This window comes from Ursus maritimus, unplaced genomic scaffold (genome assembly GCF_017311325.1).
Source record: "Ursus maritimus isolate PB19 unplaced genomic scaffold, ASM1731132v1 scaffold_2, whole genome shotgun sequence".
NCBI lineage: Eukaryota > Metazoa > Chordata > Mammalia > Carnivora > Ursidae > Ursus > Ursus maritimus.
Window position 1 is genome coordinate 9,860,278 of NW_024424452.1, and position 17,534 is coordinate 9,877,811.

The 17,534-nt window shown below is 62.0% G+C and overlaps 1 protein-coding gene across 2 annotated transcripts; it reads right to left on the reverse strand.

Moving 5' to 3' along the window:
• Positions 1–517: 517 nt before the first annotated feature.
• Positions 518–16,994, reverse strand: STX1A (syntaxin 1A). Of its 2 annotated transcripts, none has more exons than XM_040634944.1 (10): positions 16,896–16,994; positions 8,925–9,002; positions 8,619–8,718; positions 5,898–5,972; positions 5,090–5,163; positions 4,885–4,993; positions 4,724–4,797; positions 3,833–3,970; positions 2,204–2,314; positions 518–1,891 (listed from the first exon to the last, which is right to left on the reverse strand). In XM_040634944.1, the coding sequence occupies exons 1-10, from the start codon at positions 16,923–16,925 to the stop codon at positions 1,814–1,816; spliced, it is 867 nt and encodes a 288-aa protein (XP_040490878.1). In that variant the 5' UTR covers positions 16,926–16,994; the 3' UTR covers positions 518–1,813. The 2 variants fall into 2 exon arrangements, 1 of the variants encoding a protein (XP_040490878.1); XR_005835978.1 differs by having other exon boundaries at positions 1,858–1,891; positions 2,204–2,378.
• Positions 16,995–17,534: the final 540 nt, after the last annotated feature.

A 17,534-nucleotide genomic window follows, 5' to 3' on the forward strand; every position in this document is an offset into this window, starting at 1 on the left:
TGAGGCCACTTTGGGAAGGATGGGCAGGATGAAACGTATCCGTGGGACCCACTGACCTGAGGCCACTGCCCAGTCTCCAGTTGCCCTCTGGTGAAGAGCGGCTTGTGGCCTGGGCTGACCTTTGACCTTGAGCTGCACCAACTGCTGATCGGCCCAGCACTTGGTTGCCTTCTGGGCCTGTCTCCTGTCCCAATTTCTAGTGGTCAGAAGGGCAAGGCAAGTCCTGCCCTGGGGTGGGGGTGGGGGACTGGAGCATGCCAAGAGGAGGGGGATCTGGGGGTCCCTCGTGACTTCTGAGAATAGTGGGAGGAGGGGACAGCTATGGGCCACAGTACAGAACAGGCATCAGGCTTCAAGTAAGGAGGGGAGAGACATTCAGGCTGGGGTGGAGGGGCCAGGGGGCCTGGAGCTTGAAGGCTGAGGCAGTCTCTCCTTCCTGTCGTGCTATATGCACACTGACCCCCAAGTTCTAAGCCTGTGACAGAGTGACAGTAAGAAATCTAGAGCAGAGGCATGGTACAGATACAAATGTTTATTCTACATAAAAATTTCACAAAATGGGCAGCTGGCTGTACCAAGACCTTTGGTGAAGTGGGGGGAGGGAAGTCGCTGTTAAGAAGGCAACACGGACAGTGGTCACGGTCACTGGGCAGGAGCAGAGCTGAGGGAAGGCGGGGCACAGACGTGGCCCCATCCCCTACTGCATGCACTCGCATGCACACTCCTAGCCTGTCAACGAGGAAGAGGGGTCTTGGGTGGGGGCACGTTTCTGACTTGAGAAGCCCCGAGATGGGAAGGAGGGAGGGACTCCTCCCTGGCTGGCTGCTGAATACTGCATCCCAGACACCAGACACCCACGTGGCACGTCAGTGGGGGAACAGCAAGGGCAGGACGCGATTGCAGGCCTGAAGTGGTGTCTGACTTCCCAGAGCACAAGAGAGCAGGGACCACTGTCCCAAACATGCAACACGCGATGGCTTGAGAACCTGAGGCCTGCCAGGGAGGGTGACAGGCCCAGGGTGTGGGCTTCGGCTATGGCCGAGGCCCGACGGCCCCCCTAGCTCGCAGGGTGGCTGGAAAGCAGGTGCCAGACGGCCTCTTGTAGAATGTTACCTGGGGTCAGGCATAACCCAGAGAAGTTGCTCCTGGGGCTGTAGGAATGTGTGGGAAGGGAGGATGAGGCAGCCAAGACCTGCTGGACTCTGCCCCTAGGCAGGGGAGGGAGCCTGGTCTTGACACAGCCAGAAGCCACCTGGCCACGGCACCCTGAGCCTCCCTGGCAGTGATCAGCTGTTAGAGGCTTAGAGCTGGGCTGTCTCTCAGGGCCACCCCTCCCCTAACCTGAAAAGCAGCACCATGTGGCCAGCTGGTCCCCACCCCTTCAGGGGCTCGGCTTAGGGGGACAGCTGGAGAGGACAGAGGTCAGGGCGGATGGGCCAGTCAGGAGGAGGCAAGGTTGGGGTCCAGAGAGAGCTCTGGTCCCGGGAGAGGGCAGACCCCAGGCTGGAGTGGAATTATGGGAGGTGGGGGGAGGGGAGCGTGGCTACCCTGGGCAGCGCTACCTGGGAAGGGCCAGGGCCTGAGTCTGTTCCTTGCTGACCTGCCCCACCCCGCTGGCTCCTCGGTACAGACACACACGGTCACAGAGATCATGCACACGACGGCTCAGGGCAGGGTGGGTGTGGAGGGCCCTACGGCGGAGAAAGGAGCGGTACCGCGTGGGAAGGGAGGGGCTCCGAGCCGGAAGGCAGCAGCAGCCAGGGGGCCTCCTGAGGGCAGACCGTCCCGAGTGGAGTGGCGGCTGGGGTGGCTTCTATCCGAAGATGCCTCCAAACGTGGAGGCGATGACAACGCCCAGGACCACACAGCAGACGATGATCATGATCTTCTTCTGCAGGGGAGGCAGGGAGGCAAGGAGGAGCGGCCTCAGACGGGGCAGGAGGCTGCGGGCTGGGGCAGGGCTCGGAGGGGCGGGGCACACAAGCAGAGGGGCCCCTAAGCGGGGCTGGGGGTCTGGGGGACAGAACCAGCATCAGCACTGGGGAGGGGACAGCCTGGAAGGCACCCAGGGAGGCAGTGACAGCGGGGAGCTGAAGGCCTCGGGGTGAGGGCCCAGTCAGAGCCCGGAGAAGGGGTCAAGGCAGAGTGGGGAGGGATATGCGGTGGTCCCCAGGGCTCTAATGGGCAGAGGGCGGCTACTGACCCGGCGCGCCTTGCTCTGGTACTTGACGGCCTTCTTGGTGTCAGACACGGCCCTCTCCACGTAGTCCACCGAATGTTCCACGTTGTACTCAATCCTGTCAATCATCTCCCCCTGCAGGGCCAGCACCCGTGAGCTCCAGGGGGCCCCCCTCGGGACAGGATTCTGGGAAAGCACCCTGAGGTCAGAGAAAGAAAAGTGGGGGCGTGAGGAGATGGGGTACAGCCTCTCACCTGTGCCCCTCAGGCCAGGTCCCAGGGGCAGCTCCCTCCTGTCCCCACTGAGCGGCCGTCCTGGGGAGGAACCTGGCCATGCAGTCTCAGCCACAGGGGTGGGGACCATGCAGAGCACGCAGCCGGCCGGGAAGGAGGTGCAGGGAGGCAGGGGCAGGAGTGGGTGCTCTGGACAGGGTCCCGCTCCATCCTCGGGGGCATGGTGGTGCTACCCAGCTCCGACTGTCTTCAGTCTTTGACATATAAGAATCCCTGCCTACTCCTGTAGCCCTTCTAGACCCTGTAACCTGGTCCCAGCAGCCCCCAGAGGCCGCTCGGACACTGCCCAAGACCACCCCCCCCAGCAGTGGTGCCGTGACAAATGACCACTCTCTCCAAGTCCCTGCTCCTGCTGGTGTCCAGATCGCCACGGTCTCTCTGCCCATGACGGCAGCAGCCTCCTCGTGGCCTCCCACCTTCCTAACTCGGCTCACACCATACCCACGCTTCAGACCCTCCGATCTAGAAAAGAATCCAGAAGCCCGGCATCACCTTCACCACCCCCGCTGAGCTCCAGCTGCACGACCTCCTCTATGAGCGAGCTGGGCTCTTGCCAGTCTCAGGGCCGGGCTCTGCTGGCCCTGCTCTTCAGTCATTCTGGGAAGTCTCCTGAGCTCAAATGGCACCTCCTCAGGGAAGCCTTCCCTGACCACCCCTGTCCAAAGTGGCCACTGCAGGGATGCTATTACGGTGTTACCCCAAGTGTTGGCTTGGGACTAGCAGCATCAGCTTCCCCCTCGAACCTGTCAGAAATGCAAATTCACAGACACCCACTCCAACCTACCAATATCTGGGAACGGGGACCAGGAAACCTCCAAGCCCCCCGCCAAGTGATTCCTGGGCCCCTTTCAAGTTGTAGAACCGCTGCTCTATCTCACTGCCTCCTCCTAATGTCTCCTGAGCACCCGGCACAACTGGAGAACATTCCATTTGTCATTTCCTTCTGCTGCTCTTCTGCCCCCCCCCCCCAACATTAGCTCCAGGAAGCAGGCCCTCCGCTGTCCTGGTCACTGCTATACTTCCAGCGCCTAGAAAGTGGCCGTCCACAGTGCCCGCATGACAAACGGCTGGTGACTACACAGGACAAGGCTGGGTGGAGGGCCATGCAGGGCCTGGGGTTCTGGAGGGCCTAGCAGAGTCATGCAGCGCCTGGAGCCTGGTAGCAGAGCCATGCAGAGGACGGGGTCCTTCAGGTGGGCCTGGCCCTGGAGGCAGTTTCGACGGCAGGTGGTTAGTTACCTGGAGACTCGGTCCCTCCCGGGCAGGGCAGCGTGTCAGGCAAAGAGGGTAGGGGTTAGTGCAGGCCTGGGTGCTGCTGTGGGCCGGGCGGGCGGAGGGCAGTGGGGCCCTGGACTCTTACCTGGCTCTCCACAAGCATGGCCATGTCCATGAACATGTCGTGCAGCTCGCGGATGCTGTTCTCCAGCTTGATGATCTCGCTGTGCCGCGTCTCGATCTCGCTCAGAGCCTGCTTCGAGATGCTGGAGTCCATGATGATCTAGGGGGCGGGAGCAGTGGGCTGGGACACGAGCCTGCTGCAGGGGGCAGGGAGGGGGGCCTGGGCCAGGGTGGCAGGCCAAGGGCGAAGGGAGCTGGGATGGGCGGTGGCCCCCTCCTCAGCCATAGCACTCCCCCCACTTGCTGCTTGGTTCTTACTAGCTGTTACCAGGTTTCTCGGGGACGGACTTCTCAGCGTTCATGTGGGGCCGCCTGTGCCTACCACGTAATCACTGCTCGCCAGCATGGTACAGAGGCCAAACTGACGGCCCCCAAGGACCCAGGCCTTGAATGGCCTTTCTCCCTTCTCCTCTCCTTCCGGTCAGCCTCCCAGAGAGGGCAACTACCCCTCTCTTCTCTCCTGAAACCCACAGCCCCTAGCTGCCTTCCACACTGTGGGCCGCCGCCTTCAGGAAGCCCCCTGCTCAAGCATCGCTTGAATGTAGAGACGGCCAAGGGCACCGTGTCTCCCAGGAGAGGAACAAGGCCCTGAGGATGGTGGTAGGAGGCCAATGGCAAATGGACAGGAGAAGCAAGGAAGTGGACCCAGTTGAGAGGAACCAGGAGACAGGGGTCTTAATACCTGTGCCACTAACATTTATGTGGCCACAGTCTGGTCTCTTTTCCTCTCTGGGACTCAGCTTTCTCTGAAACCAGCCTCGCAAGGTGGCTGTGTCCAAAGACTGACCGGCCCCAGCACTTTGCACACACACCAGGGGTCCCTGTGGGGGTTGGGGGAGTGGTTCACACTCACCCCAGAAGCAAAGATGGCCGGGTTTCCACTCTCCAGCATGTCCTCTAGCTCCTCACTGGTCGTGGTCCGGCCAGCTGCGAGCAGGGGTCACACTGAGCCCTGCACACCTCGCGCGGGGTTCAGCCCCACTCCCACCCCTCACCCTGGCCCCCCCAGCTCACTGATCTCCAGCTGCCTTTGGATGCGGCCCTTGCAGCGCTCACGGTAGTCCGTCTGTGTGGCATTGTACTCGGACATGACCTCCACAAACTTGCGGGACAGCGTGGAGTGCTGGGGGTGCGAGACGGGGTGCAGGTGTCAGGCCCAGCTCCAGAGCCCCAGGGCTCCAGCGCCCGCCAGCCCACCCCAGAGGCCCGTCAGCAGCACCTGTGTCTTTCGGATCCTTAGGTCCGCGGAGGAGCGGTTGAGGCCTTCCTCCTGCTCAATGCTCTGCTCGATGCCTGGGGGAACGGAGAGCTGCTGAGCCACCACCTGTTCTCCTCACCACTGTCCCCTCCCTCTTGGACCCACACACCCAGGAGCTGGCTCTGGAGCTCCCCCGGGAGGGTCTAGTGCGGACTGTGGGGGGCGGTCACACACGAAGCCGAGGAAGAAGGTGCTCCAGGCACTGACAGAGGGGCCGACAGGGGCCCATCCGGGCACCATGCGGGTCGGCGTGCGCACAGACGCACACCCACCTGCGAGGCCTCAGGCACACACCAAGCTGTGTGTGTGTGAGCACCTACTGTGTACTAGGCCTAGCGGCTCAGGCCCCCCCTGCCTTCTGCTCAGGAAGCCCGTGCACCCAACAAGGGGCCATGCCCCGGGGAGGAGGGCCCATAGCGCCCAGGCCCGTGCACCCCTGCACTCACGCAGACACACCGGGCTTTGTGTGTGGGAGCAGGTGGTGCTGGCCAGCCCCTGAACCCTCGTTAGCTGAAGCAGGGGACAATTCCCAGGGTGGAGCACCCCCTCACCGAAGCCTCAGGCGGCTGTCCCAAGGCCCAGCCCCACGCCTGGCCCGAACAAGCCTTGCCAGCTAGTGGCTGAGAGAACGGGCACATGACGGCACCCTCATAGAGGAAAGCAAGACCCAGTGTTCCCCTCAGCGTTGGTGAGAGCCACGGTAGGCGGAGGAAGTGGGCCCAAGTGCCCCCCACCTCCCAGACAAGGCCCGGATGGCGCCCAGACTCACTCTTCAACTTGGAGCGAACTTTGTTTGCGGTCTTCTTTATGTCAGACATGAGCTCCTCCAGCTCCTCCTTCGTCTCTGGTGAAGCAGAAGGGGTAGAGGGTAGACACCCAGGGCTCTGCCCACTGCCTGACAGTCAGGGTCAGCCTCTGGTGCCAGAGGGCCCAGTCGCGGGGTCCCCAGTGCTCCCCCTGCCCCTGGCTAAGGCTCGGCCTGCCCCCGCAGTCCTGGGCCAGGCCACAGCAGCTGCAGCCTCACCCCCTCTGGTGCTGCTTTGCAAGGAGCCTCCCTTCCTGCTCGCTGGCTCTCCCACCCCCTGCAGATAACAGATGGGTCTAAATTTAAGGCAGAAATTGCTGCGAGCAGCCGGCAACGCTGGACTTGGCCCCAGGGAGCATTTACTCGGTGCTTGCCTGAGTCGAATGTGGGGGGTGCGGGCTCACCTAGAGTCACCTGGTAGCCCTGGGGGGGACAGACATCCAGCCAACGGGGTGGCAGAGCCGGGGGCCAGGGAGGCTGAAGCCAGCCCCCCTCCACAGAGCACCATGGGTGGGGGAGACCTTGTGCTCTGGAGGCCCCCCTTCCCAGGTACTGAGCTCCGCGGAGGCCAGCCGCTGCGTGCCCCGTGGGTGCACAGGGGCATGAGACACCTGGCCTGGAAGGGAGCTGATGGAGAAGAGGTTCAGAGAGGTGTGCCCCCGGCACACAGTTGGCCTCGGACCAGCAGGTGATTGGTGCTGTGACGGTGAGGCTGGGGGAAGGCCACAGCCTAGTGTTTCTGGCCCTTGTTCCAACTGGAACCATCTCTCTAATGCCAGCAGAGGCCACGGGGGTACCCAGCTCGCTCCGCCCCCATCGAGGGGTTGACTGGCCAAGTGGGGCATGGTGGCCGCTTCCCGCAGGGTACTGGTTGGAGCGGTGGCTCCTGACAGCGCCCCAGCCTCAGGGCAACCCCCGGACTCTACTTCCTACAGAAACCAGGACTGAGCTCCTGGCTGAGCCTTTCTTACCCACTGTCTGCTTTCCTCTGGGGCTGGGCCTCTCCTAGAGGGGGCTGGGAGGGGCATTTCCAGCAGCTGATGGTGGGGGGGGGCTACTAAGTGGATCGTGAGGTGGGGGGCTTCGAGGAGCGGAGGAGGGCGCCTCATTCATACGAACAAAGGAAACTTGGTTACCAGCTGCTCTGACGTCTCTGCCTCTTTTGCTCAGACCCAAAATAGCCCAGCCCGGATGGCAGCCCCCAGGGGAGGCAGAGGAGGCCTCGGCCCAGGAAAGCCCTCCGCTCGCTGCCATCTTTCCCAGTGACTCCTCGGAAACTGCTCCCTCTGCTCTAGAACCCTTACTGAGGAGCTCCCTCCCCACATCAGTGACCGCCGGCCGGTCCTGACTGCTTGGCTCTCGGCAATTCGGAATGGGTCGCTACTGACTCTACGACATGGGGAGACCTCGAGTGGAAGGTGGGACAACGGAGCCGAGAGAAAGGAACTGGTGTCTCCGCTGCTCCACGCTTGCCCCGTCTGGCAGCAGGGGAGTGCCTCAGCTCTTTCCAGTACTGTTCGCCCAGTCGGCCCCCTCTGACCGTCAGCAGGAGGGACACACATGCAGACACATGGACTCAGACACCCATGCGCGTGAAGACCTATGATGTCACATGCTGCTACCCGAGACCAATCTCTAGGGAGAGGGGCACACACTGTGGCCACACTGAACGTGGGCCCTGCCTTGGGTAGCCCTCTCTCCTTCCCACCCATTCCTGGGACAGTCTCCCGGCTCCCAGCAGACTTGTTTTGCGTTCCAAGGGCCCGGCCCTGGGCTCGTTCGGCCTGGCCCTGGCCTCGGGTTCCAGCGCACTGTAGGGGCTGTGGAGAGATTTCTTCTGGGGGCTTGAGGATGCCTGTGGACGGGGCCCGGGGGCCGGGGAGGCACAGCTGGAGGCCACACGCAAACCCATGCGATCTTGGGGTCCCCTGGGCTGATGCCTTTCGAAGGGGCTGGAGAGGCGGGCAAGGAGGTGAGCCAGCAGGAGCGGTGTGCGCATGCCCAGGTCACAGGCCCAGGCCCCCGTGCTGGCACTGACTCCCCGGGGCTGAGGGGAAGGAATCTCAGGCCAGTGTGCTGTCAGCCTGGCACAGGGCAGGGCAGTCATCAACACCTTGCCAGGAATGGTGACAGAAGGGTCAGGGGGGCTTGTCTGCAGACGGAGTGAAATGCAGACACACAGAGGCTCCCTGCGCGGAGGGAGAGGGTGACTTCCTGGAGCCCTGAGAAGGCCCGGCTCCGGGGTACCAGTGGCCAGGTGCCAGGGCTGCTCGCTCTTTCCGGAAGCTCCTCCTGCTTGGCCGGCTTGCCCTCCCACAGCGCTGAGGCTCAGCGCTGCCATCTGCTCCCCCGGGAGGCTCGGGAAAGGGAGGGGCTGGGCGGAGAGGCTTCCTTTGGAGTCGGGCAGCACCCACCCACCCAGCTTACCTGGAGGGGGCGGGGCTGGGCCCAGGACGGTGCCCCACTCCACGCGAGCCTGCGTGAGAGCCGGGTGCACTGACCCCCACCCAGGCCTGGGCCAGCTGTGTTCCCCAAAGCTTTCCACGGAGCCCTTCCCACCCTGGCCAGGCCCAGGCACCCCTCAGCTGACCCACAGTGAGGGTGCTGGGGATCCAGGAGCCCCGCCTCGGCAGCAGCGCCTTCCAGGAGGCCTGGAGGCCGCCCCTCCATCGCGCACACACTCACTCTCGTCAGGGTTGGGGGAGGCCAGGATGGCGCTGTGCTTCCGTTTCACCTCCTCCACGTTCTCCGAGATCTTGTCAATGAAGCCGCGGATCTCCTCCACCTGCGCACCGAGGCCGGGCGGTCGGGAGCGGACCGGGGAGGGCGCTCATGGGCCCGGGGCTGGGTCAGACTGGGGCTGGCGGTCAGGCTCAGGGACAGGCTGGACCAGGCTTCGGATGGGGGTGGGGGTGAGGGTGGGGGTGTGATGTGGGTCCCCCCCTAAGGTCTGCCCGTGTATTCGGGGACGTGGGGTTCGCTGGCTCCCACCTGTTCAAAGAACTCATCCATGAAGCCGTCCCGGTCCACGGTGACAGTGACATCATCATCATCGTCGCTGTCCTTGGCCTGCGCAAGGGTATGTACATGTGAGCAGACCTGTGGTAGGCCCACTGCCCAGCATCCATATACAGCAGGCTCGTGGGCTCAGCTCCGGGGCCCTGACCACTGCCCTCTCTCCTCTTGGCAGACACGAGGTCTGGCTGTGCCCTCAGCTCCCAGCCACAGTCAGACCTGGAGGACCCCTGGGGACCCAGCATAAGATGAGAGGCCTTGCCTGTCGAGTTGGGGACAGGGCGAACTCTCTACCCCTAGGCCATGTACTCCTTCCCCTGCCCAGCTGCCTGCCACTTCCCCACAGGACCAGGGTCCGCCCAGCATTCCCCTCACCCTAGGAAGCAGCTGGAAAGCCTTGGTTCCCTGGCCAGTGGCCCCAACTCACGGACCTTGCCTGGGACAGGCTGCCTGGAAGCCAGCATTCTCTACTTTCTGATCCCTATGGTTTTAATTAGGATGGGGCCCAAAGTTCCCAAGCTCCCTTTCTGGGGGCAGAGGGGTCCGGGAGTGGGAGACCTGGGCGCCACCCACACCTGCCTCCGGAAAGGTAGGCTGGCTCAGACACAAGCCGTCCCCCAGCGCCTCCAGCAGGCCTGAGATGCTGCCAGTGCGGAGCCCTGCAAATTCAGCTCTCCCCGCGTCATCAGACCTCGGTCCTCTCTCCCTCCAGGCCCAGAGCTGGGCCAACCAGCCTGAGAGGCCAGTCATGTCACTTGGCCCGGGGCCCGCCCTAGGCCCCACCCCGCCACCCTGGAGCAGCTGGACAAAAGCCACCCCCATCACAGGGTGCAGTAATTATGCCTCGGACTTGCCAGTGTGCTGCCCGCACTCATCACTGTCTGCCTCATACACTTCGAGGCGCCAGGGGCAGCCCACGCTGAGGGCAAGGGCAAGGGCAAGTCCCTCTCCACGGCCAAGGCCAGGACACCGAGGCTGCGACCGGCCCCTCAGACTGGGGTTATCAGGCTTGGTGACACCCCTTCAGGTCTCAGCACCCCACGGGGAGGAGGCGTGGGCAGGCTCGGCACCGGCCTTCACCTTCATCTCTCTTACATCAGGGTCAGAGCTGAGGACAGGGGCAGGTGGAGGTCAAGGGATGGTGAAGCTAGGGGACCCAGCAGGCTGGGCCCAGCTAGCCTGCTGGAGAGGGACCCAGGTTCTGTGCCCAGCACAGACACAGGCTGGCTGAGGGACGTGCCCTCTGGGTCTGTTTGCTCCTGTGTGCAGTGGGGACGGTGACGCCTGGCTACAGGGACAGAAGGCTGAGAAAGGGTGGGAAGGCACAGCGTGTTCTGTAAGGGGCTGTGCCCCTGGGGCTCTCGGGGTCCCACTGCCCTACCAGAGTGGGACCAGACAGCAGAGGGGGTTGGTTGGGAGCTTTATGGAGGCGGCTCTGACAGGCCCCTCTCATCAAGAGATCACACCTCCTCCCCCAGCAGCTAAAATAAATCCTCGCTCCCACAAGTGCCTGTGGCTGCTACCAGGTGGCCCCCTCCCCCCAGCCAAGCCCACCTATAGACAAAGAGAATCTAGGAGCCATTTCCATACTGGTGAACCTTGCCAGGCACAGGAGCTAAGCTAGAGGAGCACTCCTTAGGGAAACTGAGGCAGCGTGCAGTCTGGAGGAGCCTAGGTCCCCCTCCAGGACAGCCTGCCAGGTTGGGAGGTGGCCCCAGGAGCTCCTGCCCTTCAGCGGCCTGCCTATCTGACTTTTTGGCATCTAGAGAAAGAGAGGGATGGACAGGAAAGGACGGAAGGAGAATTTTCCAGCTCCCCTCCAAGGAAGAGTAATGACCGGCTAGGGCCAAAGTCAAGGGCATCAGAGTTTCCAGAGACAAAAGCTGTTGCCAGAGACCCCTGGGATCTGGGCTGCTGCTCTCCCTGGGCCTCAGCTTGCCCATCTGTAAAACAAGGACGTATCTTCTCCAGCGTCCAGCAGCTCCGACCTGCTCCCTCCACAGCCTCCCCAGAAAACTGACGGCTGCAGTCAGGGAGTTTCTCCAACACAAGGTTGGCGGGAAGGATGTCCACGCTCTCCTCCCGGCCCTCCGGCCATGAGGGCAGAGCTGAGGAAGGCGACACCTGGGGCCAGGGCCGGACTGGGGCTCCCAGGCTGGGGTCCACCCCGAAGGTGGCACTCGGATTGGCCCCAAAGCCAACTGGAGGGCTAAGGGCCTGACTTCACAGCCTCGGTGACATCAGGGGTCATTCCAAGCAAAATCCTGAGGACGTTCTCCGTGGGGACCCCTTCCTTACCGAGTCCTGGCTCTTCTTCCTCCTCATGACATTCCACCCACTGCCCCTTGTCACTTCACTGCCGCAGCCTGAAACTGGACCCTGGCACACCCCACCTAAGCCACCTCCCTGCCTCCACGACCCACCTGCTGTCTTCCCTTGCCCCATGCAGTGCCCTCAGCCTGGAATGCTGATTCCACGAAGCGGACATCCCCCTCATCCTCAGATGCTACCTCCTTTCAGAAGCCTTCCCCCCCGTCAGTATCTTGCCCCTTGGTCCCCCACACACTATTCACATCTCTACTGGAACCACAGCCACACGCTCTCAGGCCCTAAGGGACCCGAAAAGTCACCTTGGCCTCAGCTGCCAGCCTCAGCTTGCATATCTCCTGTGATGGAGAGCTCACTAGCTTTCACAGGCAGCTCTCCCCCACTTGTCCCTTTCCTGTGGCCCTAAGCCATAAAGAACCTGTTGGTGCCCTTTCCCTGGGCTGGCCTTGCCAGAGAGCTGAAGGCAGCGTCCACACCTTCCCTGGGTTTTTCTCCTCAAGTTGACCATTCCCTTTCCCTCAGATCCCTCCCAGAGCTCTAAGATGCAACCCCTGCCCCAGACTTGTCTGGTTCAGCCTCTATCTTCTTCTGCGGCACATGATACAAACTGAATCTGCTATTGATTGTGGTCTAAGTGGTACCAAAGAGCTGACCCATCCCCTCCCTCCTTTCACGTGGTCTACCTTTGTTAATGCAACCAGATATCAGTATAAGTGATCATATAGCACTTCCTGCCCAGAAAAGCCCCAAGCCCTTCCCCACCACTGTCTACTTGATCGGATTTTAGGCTCAAGTGAAGGACTTTTTTTTGCCTAATTTCTTCGTTTGTTCTGATCCTTGTTCCACTTTGTGGGAATCTGGTTGCTCATGACTCTGAGGCCCCCTGCAACCTCATCCATATCTAGGCCAGAACCCTGTGGCACCTTTCTAGAGACATCCTCCAGGTTAACTACGACCCCAATCAGGTTTCACTGGACACTAAATAAATGACAAGCCCCAAACCCAGACACACTCCTGACCCAAAAGGAAGTAGGAACTAGGCTGGTGTCTCCTCGTGTCCCGGGATGGTCAGGGTGGGCATCACCGACATGCACAAAGGGAGCACCCAGATAGTTTAGAATCACGAGGGCCCCAGCTCCCTTGGAAACCTGCCAACCTGTCACTCTGAGAGTGAGAATCGCAGCTCCAGAAAGAGGGCTGGACTGGTCTGGGGACCTGAGGTGGCAGCTAGAGTCTGCGGTGGTTGCAAGCTGGAAGCGGCAAACATCCTCAGGATAAGCCCACTCAGGCCTCATGTGAGCACCTGACCTGCCACCTGGCCCAAACTAGGTTCTGCCTCGTCCTCCTGAGTCCCTCCTCTGAAACCCCTCATTCCCAAAAGCCCCCCAAATCAGAAACCAGGGTGCATCTACTTTCCTCCTCTTCCTCTCACATCCATCCAACATTTGACTTGTGGTGTTTCTTGCTCATCTTTCGGTGGTTTTTAGCCCTGTTTCAGCACTGTGATCCCTTGGAAGGCTTAAAAAAAAAAAACCCAAAAACCCGCTTCCAGGGTTCTAACCCAGAGAGACCAAATCCGAATTTAGGGGTTTGGGGCTGGTAAGGCTAAGTTTATACAAAGCTCCCACCCCACAGTTGAGAACCAGTGGTCTGATCTTACTCCTCTTACAGGCTCTGGCCTCATTAGGCCTCTGGCCCAAGCCATCCGGAATGAAGGCTGCCCTGGCCAGAAGCCCTAAGCTTCCAGAAGAGGCCAGAGAGCCCTGGTGGTCTCTCCTGGCAGAGGCTCCAGGATTCCAGGATATCTTCCTGGAAACAGAAGTGTGATTCCTCCAAGAGGCTCGGAGGCCGGGCAGCCTCCAGGCCGGGCCCCTGGGGATGGATGGCAGGAGGCCAGCCAGCAGGGTTGATTCATTCCTCCTGAGCAGGAATTGGCTGCTGTCTGCCTCAAGGGCTATTTTTTCCCCCTTCTTGTTTTTAATGACGAATCAAAGTCAATACCACTAGAGCAGAGAGACCCAGAGCTGAGTCAGGGGTATGTGAGGCCAAACTGGGTCTCCAGGAAAGAGGGCCTCCCCTCCACCCTCATCTGACCCCTTCACCTTCTTCCCATCCGATGTATGCCCTTCACCTCCAGATCCCTGCCCCTGACCAGAGCCCCAGGGCAGCTCCAGGAGGCAGCCTCAGCCTGTGGAGAGCAGCAGGCTTCAGCCCCAGCACTCCCCCACCCCAACACACCACGTGACCTTAGATAAACCCCTGGCCCTTTCCAGACCTCAGTTTTCCAACTTGTGAAAGAGGAGGTTGGACTAGATCGTACCTAAAGGTCATTCCGGCTGCACCCCAGGTGACAATGTGTCCAAACCCACTGTTTCTTCTGGGAAACCCCAAGGAGGTAAGGGGAGGGAAGGAGGCCTACTCTTATATCCCCATTCTTCTACTCTGTAAGGCGGATCCAGCCAGCTGCACTGTATGGATGAAATGGGCACAGAGAGGTTAAGGCAAGAACCCAGCCTCTTCCCAGCAATGGAGTGAAAAGGGGAATGGGGGGGCACAGGGGCGCACTGGGCTTCCCCACCAAGACCTGCCCCGGCTGCTCCAATGAGCAGCCATCAGACCACCCACCATTCTCTCCTGGCTAGGCATTCCAACCTCTCTGCCTTTACTCACGCGGGTCCCTCCTTTTGGACCACCTTCCCTCCTCCCATTTCTATCCAACCCCTTCTGGGCCACCCCAGGTTCCCTTCTTCCAGGGTTCGGCGGCCTGAACGCTCCCTCCTCTCTGTTTTCTGGCTCCCGCAGCAGGCCCCTGTCCTGCCTGTGGCTCAGCACAGAGATAAACACCCTCCTGGGCCCAGGGAAGGGAGGTTCAGCTCCAAGAAGTTCTCAGAAAGAAAACCAGGGAGGCCTCTGAATGGTGGGGGAAGGAGGCAGTGACATGCCAGGTGGGGCTGCCCAGGGGCACCTTGCCCTAAGTCTCTCTGGTTCTGTGACCCTGGGCCAGTTTTCGCCCCTCTGAGGCCCCTGGGTTGCGCTTCTGAGCTCCGAGGGCCCCGGACGATCCCTTCACTCCATCTGTGCACCTGGAGGCTCAGCGGCGTGAGGAGTGGGAGCTGGGGAAGGCTGGAGGGCCGAGCCTGGCCTGCAGAGCGCTGAGGAAACGCGCCAGCTCCTTCCCCAAGTGTGACTTTTATAAATAAGCTCCCTTTGCCTTCCTTCCAAATGTGGTGGCGCTGGGTGGAAATGGAAGGAGGGGGGAGGGGGGAGGGGGGAGGAAGGAGGGGGGAGGTGCAAGGCACTGCCCCAAGCACCACCTCTGTCCAGCCCAGCCAGTACTGGCCTCTTGGTCCCTGGGGATTCTGATCTCTGAGAATTCTGACTCCTGAGGTTCAAGGTCTCCCCTAAATATGGAGTCAGACTCAGGTGACCACCCCTTGACCTGAGAAACTGGGCTCTAGGTTTTCTTATCTCTACTTTTATAGGTGGGAACCCAAGGCCCAGAGGGAGAGTTGTGGGAATGACAGCCCCCCCGCAAGACTATCTGTCCCCCCCCAACACTGTGGGCTCCTGCAGGCTGCAAGAAACCCCCAGTGGGCAGGGCCATCCAGCAATGAGCACAGCAGCCTCTGTGGGTTCTGAATGCCTGCGGGGTGGGGTCTAGAGAGAAGGCCTCAGCGAATCCACAGAGAAGCCAGGCCTCACCATCTAAGGGACCACCATGGCTAGTGGTTATGTGTGTGGGGGGGTGGGGGTGAGGGGTCACAGAGACACACAACAGAGCAAAAGACTTGGGTTCAAGCTCCCTACAACCCAAGCCCTCCACTTGGTCCCCCAGTCCCAGCCAGGCCTCAGCCTGACTGTCTTTGGAACAAAGCCCCTTTCTACCATCCCTTTTGAGCTACCAGGCATGCCATTTGCTCTCTTGTGCCTCAGTTTCCCCTTTAACAGAGGGGATGAAGCCTGATGTGCCAGAAACCCTGTCACATGTAAAGGACTGTGTTCCCCTGACCACTTGGTTCCCTTATACACTCTCGTCTGACCCACCAGGCACCCAAACATCAGTAAATGCACCACACGGCCATTCATGCCGAGATAACATTCTTTCTGACTCAACATAGCACAGGAAGCTTGAGGGCAACCGCAAAGGCTGGCGGGGGAAGTGTTTAGACATCATATATGACATGAGGGACCATCTTCTTCCTCTGAAACCTCCTGAGGTTTACCCTGGGGGCTGGGCATTTGGCCAGGAATAAAAGGTCTGTTGGGAAGGTGGGGGCTGGTAGCCAGAGGAAGGGGGGAGATGGAGACAGGAGAGTACAGGTCCCAGCTCCGGACTGCCCAGGAGACAAGACTGGTATAATGGGGGAGACGGGGCACAAACGCAGGGAGCCTCTGGACAGACAGGTCAAACCAGGGGGTCAAAAGGCCAAACTACACTTGAAACTTTCCATATAAGAGGACCTCGGTCTCTGGCTCCAAGTGGGGTAGCAAGGGGAGGGCTCTGAGGAGCCAGTGAGCTGGCAGATCAGCACTGTGGGCAGGGCACCTGCCAGACAGCAAGGTGGTCAGCTAGGGGACTGGACAAGAGTCATCCTCGTCTAGAGCCCTGATGCCCCCTCCCCACAGGCAGGCTTCATTTCCTTCACTACCTCCACATGCCCCCAGGTTTGCCATCTCCAAGGGCAGAGGTGAGAATGTCCTGGTCAATGTCAGAGTCCAGGGGAGACGGCGTGGGGGGGGGGTTGGGGTAAATGAGGAGCAGGAGGCAGGGGTCTCAGTCAGGGCTAGGAGAGGGTGGGCTGTGGTCAGACCCTTTGCGCATCCTCTTACTCCCCCCAAAACCCCGCCCCAGGAGCCACACCCCGGGGACCTCCAAGACACAGGTGGAAAAATAGGTTCAGGTTGGAATCGGAGCAGGAACCCGGAAGGGTCTGAAAATGCCGCCGGCCGGGGCTGCCCGGAAGCCAGGAAGGTGGACTGGGGGCGAATCTGACCCCTCTGGGACCGGGGCGGGCAGCAGACCCCGAGCGCGCCGGGGGTGCGGAGCCACAGGTGATGGGAGCCACAGGTGACGGAGGCGGCGGGGTGCCCCACGGGACAGCGCCCGCCCGAGGAGCCCGGCCCCACCCGGCGGCCCGGTTTCCGCAACGCGCCCCGCAGCTGGGCTCTGGGCAGGGGACCGCCCCCGGCCCCTTCCCACTGCGGTCCCGCCGTCTGTCACACCCGTGCGGGGGGGCCAGGAGGGTCAGTGATGAGGCACAGTGGGGGGACAGAGACGGGACCTGCTCCGGGCCGCGGGAGAGGTCAGCCTTCCGTCCCGCCACCGGTATCCGATAATAGCCCTCCGACCCCCCAAACAAAGGGCGCAAAGTTATCCAGGACCGGGCGTGCCAGCCCGCCAGCTCATCAGCCGAGCTCACGCGAGCCCGTGACCCCGAGCAGGTCCGAGGGGCGGGACCCGGAGGCGGGTCGGGGTCCCGGGCTCCGCACCTCTCCCTGCCGCCCGGCCGGGGACGCAGGAGCTGTTGCCGGGTGACCGCCGAGGCCGGGCGGGCAGCGGCCGGCGCGCGGGGGGCGGGCGGCGAGCGGCGAGCGGCGGCGCGCGGGGACCGGACTCACCGTACGGAGCTCCTGGGTTCGGTCCTTCATGCTCCCGGGAGTGGCAGCGGCGCCGGCTGCAGCCGTGTGAGCCCCGCATGCGCGGCGGCCGCCCCGCGGCTGCGCAGCGCCAGCCCGGCCCCGCCCCGGCCCCCGGGACCCCGGCCCAGCCCCCAGCCCGGCCCCGCCCCGACCCCCGCGCCCGCCCCGCCGGCCCGGGGCCGACGGAGTGGGGTCGGAGCCTTGGGACCCCGTGCCCCCGCGTGCCCCACGCCGCGTGATCCCTGCCTGGGATGGGGCCCCAGAGCCCCCGCTCCCTCCCTGCCTTCAGCCGCCCAGCAGCCCCGCCCTCGTTCTGGACCCTGGACCTTTATTCACCCCCAGAGCTCCTCACGTCCCTGGGGATTTGCTGCAGGTCAGAAACCCCTAGATTGTATGGCCTTGGAACCTCTGGCACTCCCCTCCAAAAACCTCCTCCAGCCAAAAACCTCCTCCAGAGTTCCAGCCTCTGAGCCCCTACCCTTCCCACTTTCCCCCAATACCTCATCCAGACTCACACTCTGGCCCCTCTTTCCCGGGGATTTCTCAGTTCACTGGTCTGATGCTGGGTGACCACCCCTTTTCCTTTAGTTTCCACTCCCAGCGGACTGCAGGAACCCT

Coding starts and splice junctions, on each gene's coding strand:
- STX1A (XM_040634944.1), bottom strand. CDS start 16,925: ATGAAGGACCGAACCCAGGAGCTCCGTACG. Junction 4,994..5,089: donor TAAGGATCCGAAAGACACAG/GTGCTGCTGACG, acceptor TCGCACCCCCAG/CACTCCACGCTGTCCCGCAA. Junction 3,971..4,723: donor CGGCCATCTTTGCTTCTGGG/GTGAGTGTGAAC, acceptor CCCGCCCCCTAG/ATCATCATGGACTCCAGCAT.